General features: G+C 34.8%; 1 protein-coding gene across 1 annotated transcript; it reads right to left on the bottom strand.

Moving 5' to 3' along the window:
* Window positions 1-926: 926 nt before the first annotated feature.
* On the bottom strand, window positions 927-1,464 carry LOC143606622 (putative receptor-like protein kinase At2g39360; the record flags this gene model as incomplete). Its single annotated transcript, XM_077082330.1, has 1 exon — window positions 927-1,464. A coding segment is annotated over exon 1 (538 nt), but the record flags the coding sequence as incomplete, so codon positions are not given.
* Window positions 1,465-10,085: the final 8,621 nt, after the last annotated feature.

Consider the following 10,085-nt stretch of genomic DNA (forward strand, 5'->3'; position numbering starts at 1 on the left):
TAACCCATGGTCTGTGACCCGCCAGCCTATGGCCAGTAAACTAATCGATTAACCCAACATGGCTGTCGGGCATACCACACACTTAGGTTATGCGTTGTGGGTTGGCGCTCCTACCGCCTCAACACACACACTTTCACGAATTTTGCTCCGCGAAACCACTCCTCTTCACCAATTACACACACACATTTATTTGTTTTTCGCTTTTCTTTTATTAAAATACTTGCAGAACCACAACGTGATAGTTAAGAATGGGTTAGTTAAAGTCCATTGTCTATATGATAATGATGTGGCCGGGCATTATGCACTTTTTAGTTAGCCCATAACATATAATCTTATTGCTTTATCACTGTTACCAGAGATCCAATTTGAAACTCACCTAAAAAGCCCGACTTATAGTATGAAATAATCATCTAAATTCTATCTATGATTTTTGATAAATTTAAAGTTTGTAACAACTTTAACATACTATTACTAAATACTATTACTATAGTTCTTAATATCATATCATATTTTCGTTTTTGATCCAGGTAAGCATGTTAGGGTGATCGGACATGTATCCCCTAATACAATACTCGTCCCAAACCCACATATATAATTAAAACAAAGTTCTGCATCTGAATGCCAGTCCAATTACACATTCACAATCTATGTATGACGAAACTTTAAGTACACTAGGAAACAAACTAATAGAAACAAAAGAAAATTTTCCATGCAAAAATGATGAAGGCAAAGAAAGAAAAATAACGATAATAAAAGAAAAAAAGGCCTCGCGTCATTCTCATGTTGCAGCTGGAGATCCAGTGCTGTCTGAAGTTCACCAACAATATAGTCTATATTCGGCCGCTCGGCTTGATTCTTCTTTAAGCAAGAATATGCTACGTCTACGTATGCGAGTAGTGATTGTGGGGACATTTGATTCCATATACCAGGAAGGACCATATTCTTCAGTTTTCCTAATTCATTATGATACTCGGCCAATGAAGCTAAATACCTATCGTCCTCCTTCTGAAAATAAGCCTTACTCCCACACATTATTTCGAATAAAACGTCACCCAGTGAGTATATGTCCAACTTGTGGGTCACGTCTCTTGTCTTTTTAATTCCTGGTTCCACACACCCCATTGTGTCAATACGCTCCTCGACCTTATTGTATACTGATTGTTTGATGGAATGTTCAAAACTGGATAACTTGGCCTCGAGGTTGTTGTCTAATAAGATTGTGTTACTATTGATGTTACAATGTATAATAGCATAATCACGTCCCTTGTCATAATGGAGGTAACTCAAAGCACGAGCCACACCAATAGCTATCCTCAATCTTTGTGTCCATGTGAGGTTCAGGCTCTTAAGATACTGCTCGAGTCTTCCTTTGGCCTCATATGTGGTTATGACGATCTTTTCATCTTGCTCATCACAAAACCCAATAATTGAGACTAAATTTGCATGCTTGAGATCAGAGAGCATTGAAATTTCCGTCAAGAACTCGAGGTCTCCTTATCCATGCTTGCAATCAAACCTCTGCGCAGCAATCTCCATCAACTTTCCAGATTGTAAGAGTCGGCCTTTATATGTGGTACTAAATCCACCGTGTCCAATGATGTTATCATGATGAAACTTTTTAGTAGCGTTTAGTACGTCTTCAAGTGGAATTTGTAAGTGAGCAAACTTGGTGATTGTTAATTCCATTTTCTGTTTATCAATTAAGAAGAAAGGATTGAGAGAGAAAAAGAGTTACAGATGATATATTAAACTCTGTAAGTTACGTGTATATAAGCATCTACATACTAATTTTAACTGTTCAAATTAATTATAAATATTTTAGAATTATTTTATAAATATTGAATAAGTCAATAGTTATGTCAAAAGCATCTACAGGTTTCAATACGTACCTGAGTGCATATGTATATTTCTTCTTGTCATTAAAATACTAATGGCATAAATAACTTTTTATGATGAACACAAATTGAAGTTATGATTTATATTAAGACTTACTTGAATTCTCAGTGCTTTCTTAAGTTGCTTTAGAATTCTTTTCACCGTGGGTCGTTTTTCTCTTTCATGATGTAAGCACTCGTAAGCAATGTTTTGAAATGTAGTTAATGATTCGGGCAAGATCTGTTCCTTTATTTGCTCGAACACAATCTCATCATGCTTTCCTTCTTCAAATCTGTTTTTAATGAACTCCGGTAGAAAGCAACCAAGATTTTCGTGGATTGCAAATGTTGATGCGCTGCAAAAAATTTCAAATAAAACACACCAAATGAATAAATATCAGATTCTATGGTTAGGAATCCTGATTTTCTATAAATTGGATCCATGTATCCAGGTGTGCCACATGCATAATCGATGACATGCTCTATTCTTGGAGTTATTGGGCTTATCAAGGAAAGCCCAAAACCAGCAACTTTTACTTTCCAATCACGGTTTAGTAGAACGTTTGCAGATTTGATGTCCCCGTGTATCACTTTTGCTTGATTTCCATCTCCTCCATGAATGAAATCCAACGCATTTGCAACATCGATGCATATGTTTAGTCGTTTCACCCATGTCAGAGAAGAATTGCTCAAATTCTTATCAAGACTTCTTTTGGATGCATACTCATAAATAATGATTTTTTCATCGTGTTCATCACAGTAGCCTACAAGACCAATAATATTTTCGTGCTTATACTTCCGAAGAATTTTGAGCTCACTCAAGAAATGTTTTCCTCCTTTATCAAACCTTGTATCCAGTCGCTTTGAAACAATGGTAGTAACGCTATCATCATCTTGCAGCTTTCCTTTATAAAATTTCCAGGATCCTTCTCTGCCTATGCAATTGTCATCATGAAAGTTTTGTGTGGCCTGTTTTATGGCTTCAAGTGGAATTCTAGGGCTGTCCTTGTCGTTTTCCTGTCAACCATTTGAGAAAATAACCATAAAGTATATAAATAAAAATTTATAATAGAAATAGCACATGAAAAAATTATACAGAAATCGGAGAATGCTTATAGAAAACAATATTCTCTTGATAAAATACATTTTAGTAATGAAAAACTAAAATTTGGTGAAACACTTTAGTGATGAGAGGGTTGGTAGGTGTTCAAAATAGTGATGGATATTGGTAAAAGAAAACTCTAAAATGATAATGAAGTGACGATAACCTGGTGATATCATATATTACAAACATTGAACATATTATATATGCACGGCCGCATGTTTCCAAAAGTGCTAAATTGCACTTACATGTCTAACATTAAAATCTATCAACATTCATCAACCAAATTAAAAGAAAGAGTAAGTTTGATAAGAAAAGAACCGTTAAGAACCTCATCAATAGAAAAACACGAGAAAGTCAAAAATATCAGGAATATATATCGTAATGGTTGAGTACAATTACTATTTTAAATATGAAAATAAGTTTCTACTTTACTAATTTAATCAAATATTGTGTAGAAATAGGTTAATGTTTTAGAGCATTGACTTGTAAGGATAATGCTTTCTCAAGCTGCTTGACAACGACTTCCATTGTTGGACGTTGGTCTTGAGTTTCTGCTACACACCGATGTGCAATTTCAATAAATGTGTTCAAGGAATCCTTGTTGGGTCCTTTATTTAGAACAAAACGGTTTTCACTGGTCTTGTTCTTTATTGTAGGATCAATAATGTCCTGTAGTGTTCCCATGGAGAAGTGTCGTCTTGCCACATTCACAATCCCGTCTTCACTCTCCTTCTTGTAAATTGGGTCATCTGCGATCCTCCCACATAGAATTTCAAGCAAAACTACTCCAAAGCTGTAAACATCTGACTCCCTCCTTAATTTCTCGGTCTCCTTGTATACAGGATCTATGTAGGGCGGTTTGCCAACCCAATTGAGATATAGAGCTTCAACTTCTTGATTTGGAGGCAAGAATACGGAGGAACAAAAGTCAACAATCTTTGCATCATAATTCTCATCTAACCTAATGTTATAGCTGTTTATTTGACGGTTTATTATCAACTTTTGGTCTCCCATCTTAGAATGAAGGTAATTCAACGCGTGTGCGACATCAATGCAAATTTTTAAACGTTTTTCCCAAGTGAAAGTACACATTTGGTTGACATCTCTCAAATAATCAGCAAGGTACCCGTTAGAAATATCTTCAATGACAAGGATCGTCTCAGAATCTTCAACACAAAATCCAAGTACAGTGACAATGTTAGGATGCTTAACATTGCCAAGCATTTCAACTTCTGTAAGAAACGCTTCTTCTGTGTACAGATCATGTCCAAAAGGGTACTGTTTGATAACCACATTCTTAAGACTAATGGGATGTGTGCCTTTATTCTTTTCTTCTATGGATGAACTTTCTTTATAAAAATGGTGTTCATATGCTCTATACAAAGTATATTTATAATCATCACAAGATGGAATTTTGTATGACTCTGAAAAATTATTTGTTGCTAATTTAATATCAGTGAGACGAGTCTTCAAGTGTCCCAAGTTGTTTTCCTGCAAATATGTGACAAAGGGGAAACGAGAGTTAATAGCTTGTACATGCTAGAAAAATGACAACAAAATTGAATTTAAATTGTGTCATTAATATTTTTAGTCTTTAAGAAAAGCTAAAGACGCAATGTACTCGGTTTTGGAACCCTCGTCTATTTGTTCTTTCCTGACGACTTTCACTACACACCTAATATAATATTGTGCAGGCTTGAGCAACCCTGACTCCCCAACCATGTAGCTTTTTTCCTAGGTGTTTCGTGCGCCCTTATTTCCCATCAACGCATCACGGTTGGGCCTATTAATTTATTAAATGTATACATAATTTAAGTTTTTATCATTGGCGGACCTATGTTAAAGGTAATGGGGCGGCCGCCCACCTTAAATTCTTTCTTTATTAATGTTATTTTTATGTGAAAATCTCGATCACCCCCCTTAAAACTAGTGTTAAATTCCGATGTCGTCCCCCAAGAAAATAAAATTCCTTGGTCCGCCTCTGGTTTTTGTCTACTTATGTGTAATCGATCTATTATCTATAGATTATTAAACAACATGTGGTGTGGCGCTTGTGCTAGAGAAGAGGAGCAGTTCGATCACATATTTTTGAAATTGTGAGATTGCTAAGAAGATATGGAATGATATAGAGAAATGGTGCGGGATAGATGGTTGGTTTTTTTAATTTATTTATTTTTTTAAAACTATGAAATATGGTTGTTTTGTTTATTTTTTATTTGAACAACCCGTGTATGATATGATGGACCTTTTGAAGCTCAATGTGATACGCAACCACCATGAATAAAATGAGTATTTATTTATTAATTTAATTTTTTACAAGTTATTTGTTAAAAACATATTTTCAGAGTTTAGGGCCTCTTTTGGTCTTTTATTACATTGTTTTTTTGCTGATTTTTTAGATTTAGTTTCGATATGAAACAATCAAAGTATTAGACAACTTTAAGATTTAGTCTCCATGAAAGTTTACCAATAGAAAATTTTAAAATTTCAGAACATTTGTTAACTAATATAAAACACTAATGTCTATTACGTATATCCTATTGGTAATTTTATGATATTAACAAAAATGTTTGTAATTGTTTATATTATCAGTTTTTTATCATTTTTGTTATATTATTGCCCTTTGCACTTACTACATGTGTTTTTGTTTTGTTTTTTTTATAATTATCTATTTTTTACTAGCTCGTGTATTACATGGGTTCTAACATAATGATTAATATAGACTAAATAGTATATTTTTTTTTTTGTCATTTAAACAGGACCATTTTAAAACGGGTTTTTTTAAAAAGTTTACTTTAATTCTTAGCTTTTTTAAGTTTACTTTAATTCTCAATTATTTAAATGACAAGATGTCCCGTTTTAGTCCTTTATGCTAAGGATTAACTCGGGAGGGTACCTATCTCGAAAATTTGAAATATTTAGTACTGTTACTGAAATGTTTGGTTCAGTATAGGTCATATGTGCAAAATTTGGGAAATACTGGTATCGTACTGAACCGTACAAATACCAAAAAATAAAAACTTAATACTGATTCGGTAACGATAATACCAAATCGATACTGAATTCAATACCGGTACCGTACTAAAAACGTTTTTACATAAACAATCATTCAAAAAGTCAGTTGGTGAGAGCATTTTAGTAAAAGACTATTAATGTAATGAGAAAATTACAATGTTTGTCTTTGATTAGCTAATTATAAAATGAATCATTTTTTTAAAATAACTTTTACCCTTTATCCTTATTTACATGTTTCGCTTGGTTTTTTTACTCTACACTAACCGCCATCTAAAAAATTATTTAAATTTTGACGAGTACTAAACATGTGAGAGCGCATAAAAGTGATCTCCATCTCTAAAATTTTAATATGAGAAAAATAATCATAAAGTCAAAAAAGCAAAAACTTGATTAGACCCACATGGCCACATGTGATCTTCATTACTTCCTTCTAAGGTATTTTAATCCCGTATCCGGACTATTCGGAATTTTGATATTCGAAAATTCGGATTCAGATAGCATTTATAAGAATTTTCGGATAGTTCGTATCTGTCCGAAATATTAAATTTATTATTTTGTTTAATTTAATATATATACCTTATACATCATCCTTATTAATTCTTAACCCTATTTGGAAGTTAAACTTTAAAACATAGTGTCGGATACTTGGATTTGATGTTTTGGGACCCATAAGTTCGATTTTAAAACAGGCTGTTAGCTTCTTCTTTATTCTAGGTTTTTTTAAGTTTTATTTCGGATATCCGAATCACTATTCAATCTGATTGAACTTCGTATATCCAAAATTTTGGATTCGGATAATGGATTTCGTGATTTGTAAGTTAAACTTTAAAACATATTGGTGGATACTTGGATTGATGTTTTGAGACCTGTAAGTTTGATTTTAAAACATGTTGTTAGCTTATTTTTATTTTTTCTAGGTTTTTTTAGGTTTTATTTCAGATATCTAGAGTGGGTTTTTATCAAGATGAAGGGCTATTATAGAGTTTTAATGGTTTTCGCAACTAGAGTGAGTTTTTATTTTAAACATGTCATATATATATATATATATATATATATGAAGGGCTATTATAGAGTTTTAATAGTTTTCGCAACTAGAGTTGGTTTTTATTTTAAACATGCCATATATATATATATATATATATATATATATATATATATATATATATATATATATATATATATATATATATATTGTTTTGGACAAAAATCACTCAAGGATAATGTATCCAAATTCGTAATTGTGAGGTCTAGTGCTATGATGATAATATTGAATGTGTAATCGAAATCTTGGTGAACACAATGATTTGATCACGAGGGAAAAAGCCCTTAACCAAAATCGGTAAAATAACTTCGGTCAAGGATTAATAAGATAATCTTTGGTCGAATTACTTTTGTCAATGATCAACAAAGTAACCTTTGGTCGATAAGTAATTATCGTGGTCTCCGGCACAAAAAACCCCCGGACGGTGAAAACTATCACCGTCGATTATATTGATAATAAAAGGTGGTTACAAGTGTTGTGGAGTATATGATCGAGATTACAAAGTAAACTAGTGTGTAGAGAGAATGTTTGCTTCTGCTCTAGTGTGTGTGTTCATACATGTGTTTAACCTAACTGATCATATCTTCATTATATACAAGAAAAGAATAACAAATATCCCTAATTTAAGCCGCCAATCAAGCCATTCCTTAATTGTGATTGTTTCCTTCATTATCCACGCGGTATATTAATTAGATTGTGAGATTATAGCTTTGACTTGGTCATTAGCCGTTATACCTGCCAAAAATATCAACATAACAAAGGAAAATTGTTAATAAGCAATAAGTACTGAGGATCACTGATCCTGACGTAGCTCTGGAACTCTTCAGAAGGATAATTGATCCAGACACGTCAATATCTTCTTGACTGCAAGTTAGTGGATAGACTGAGTCTTCTAACCGTTATACCTGCTAAATATAAGACTACACATGAGAACAACCGTTAATATATAATAAGGACTGTGGATCCTTGATCCTGACGGGATCTGGAACACACGCTAAGGATAACTGATCCAAAACATATGCCAGGATAACATATCCACAGTGTTAAATTTATGTGCATTAACAATTGCCCCCAAAATGGCGGTTGTAATAAGATCACAGCTGTCATTTTGCCATTGAAATCAAACTTCCTGCAAAACAGATGAGATTTGACAAGCTGGATATAATTGTCATCATGGAGTTTCCTTGGGAACATCCCTTCCGACTGTATATCCTTTTACCATAAGTATTGATCCTTTTGTGATCCTCGTAATTGAATTTTGGATACCTGATGCAAATAAATTATGATATTAACTGGGATTAAACCCAACAAACTGGGGACAAACCCAAATAAACTGGGGACAAGCCCGTGCAACTGGGGACAAGCCCGTGTAGCTGGGGACAAGCCCGTGAACTGGGGACAAGCCCAAAAAACTGGGGACAAGCCCAAACTGGGGACTGGCCCAAAGATACGTATGTTAACTGGGGACTCGCCCAAACCGGGATTTAGCCCAAACGTGAGATAACGTGAAAACGTTATAAACCGGTGGCATGGTACGTCTACCATAAATCGTATGATCCTCCATATAGCCGAAGACAACGAAATTGTCAGCCACTAAACGTATACTGGTCCTGCTGCCCCGGACTATACGTTGGATAGCGTGCGCTCCAGGCGAGAGTGTAAAAACTCTAATTTATAAGAAAGGTGAAAACCTTTAAACCTTAGGGGATATGACCATCGGGGGTCATATCCAATCGTGGGCTAGGCCAAGGAAATAGTAAAGTACCTTAAGTGTGAGGGAGAGGTGGCCAACCTCTTAGACATTAAACCTCTTGTTGAAATCTGCATTGTTATTTAAAACTTGGAAAAAGACAAACGTTAAAAACATATTATCCTTAAATTAATAAGAATCTGAAATGAATAACTAATCGGATAGATATTACCAATTTCAGGATCCTTGATCCTTCTGAGGATACTTGATCCTGATTAGAAAAAGTATTTCTTGAGATGAATAGCATTCCATGCTGTAGGTAACCTGTTCCCTTCCATAGTCAGCAGGTGATATGCCCCCTTTTCGGCTTCTGACTTGATCAAGTAGGGGCCTTCCCAATTGGGTGCTAGCTTTCCATCTGCTGGATTAGTTGTGTTTTGGAAAGCTTTCCTCAAAACTAGATCTCCTTCTTGAAATCTTCGAATCCTGATATTCTTGTTGTATGCCCCAGCTACCCTTTGTTGATATGCTGTCATTCTGATTTTAGCTAGGTCTCTGAGCTCATTAACAGTATCCAGATCTTGGAGAAGGATTTCGTTGTTGGCTTGAGGATCACGGATGCTTGTTCTGGCAGTAGGAACCACCATCTCCGTAGGGATTACAGCTTCTGAACCAAATACCAATGAGAAGGGTGTTTGACCTGTTGCATTCTTTGGTGTTGTTCTATCAGCCCAAAGAACATATGGTAGCTCTTCGGCCCACTTGTCTTTCTTGGATCCTAATTTCTTCTTCAAGTTGTTGATAATAATCTTGTTACTTGATTCTGCTTGACCATTAGCTTGAGGATGAATTGGTGTGGAGGTAATCATCTTAATGCCCCAACTGTCACAAAAGTTAGTGGTTCTTTTCCCGATAAACTGGGAACCATTGTCACAAATAATTTCTGAAGGGATACCAAATCTAGTAATAATATTTCTTTTAATGAAGGATATCACCTCTTTTTCGCTGACTTGAACGAAAGCTTCTGCTTCTATCCACTTTGAAAAGTTATCAGTCATTGCAAGCATGAATACTTTCCCTCCTGGCGCTTTAGGTAGCTTACCCACAATATCCATGCCCCACTTCATGAAAGGCCATGATGAGGATATAGGATACATAGGCTCTGCTGGCTGATGCAGAATATTGCCATGTCTTTGACATGAATCACACTTATTTGAGTACTCCATGGCGTCTCTCTTCATGGTAGGCCAGAAGTATCATGTTCTCAGAATCCTAGAGAATAGGACTCTACCTCCGGTATGATTACCGCAATCTACTTCGTGAAAGTCTTTGAGCACCTCTTGAATTTCAAGATCTTCG

The sequence above is a fragment of the Bidens hawaiensis genome, unplaced genomic scaffold (assembly GCF_021521415.1).
Source record: "Bidens hawaiensis isolate Kalapana, Puna unplaced genomic scaffold, B.hawaiensis_p1.1 tig00075979_1, whole genome shotgun sequence".
Taxonomy (NCBI): Eukaryota; Viridiplantae; Streptophyta; class Magnoliopsida; order Asterales; family Asteraceae; genus Bidens; species Bidens hawaiensis.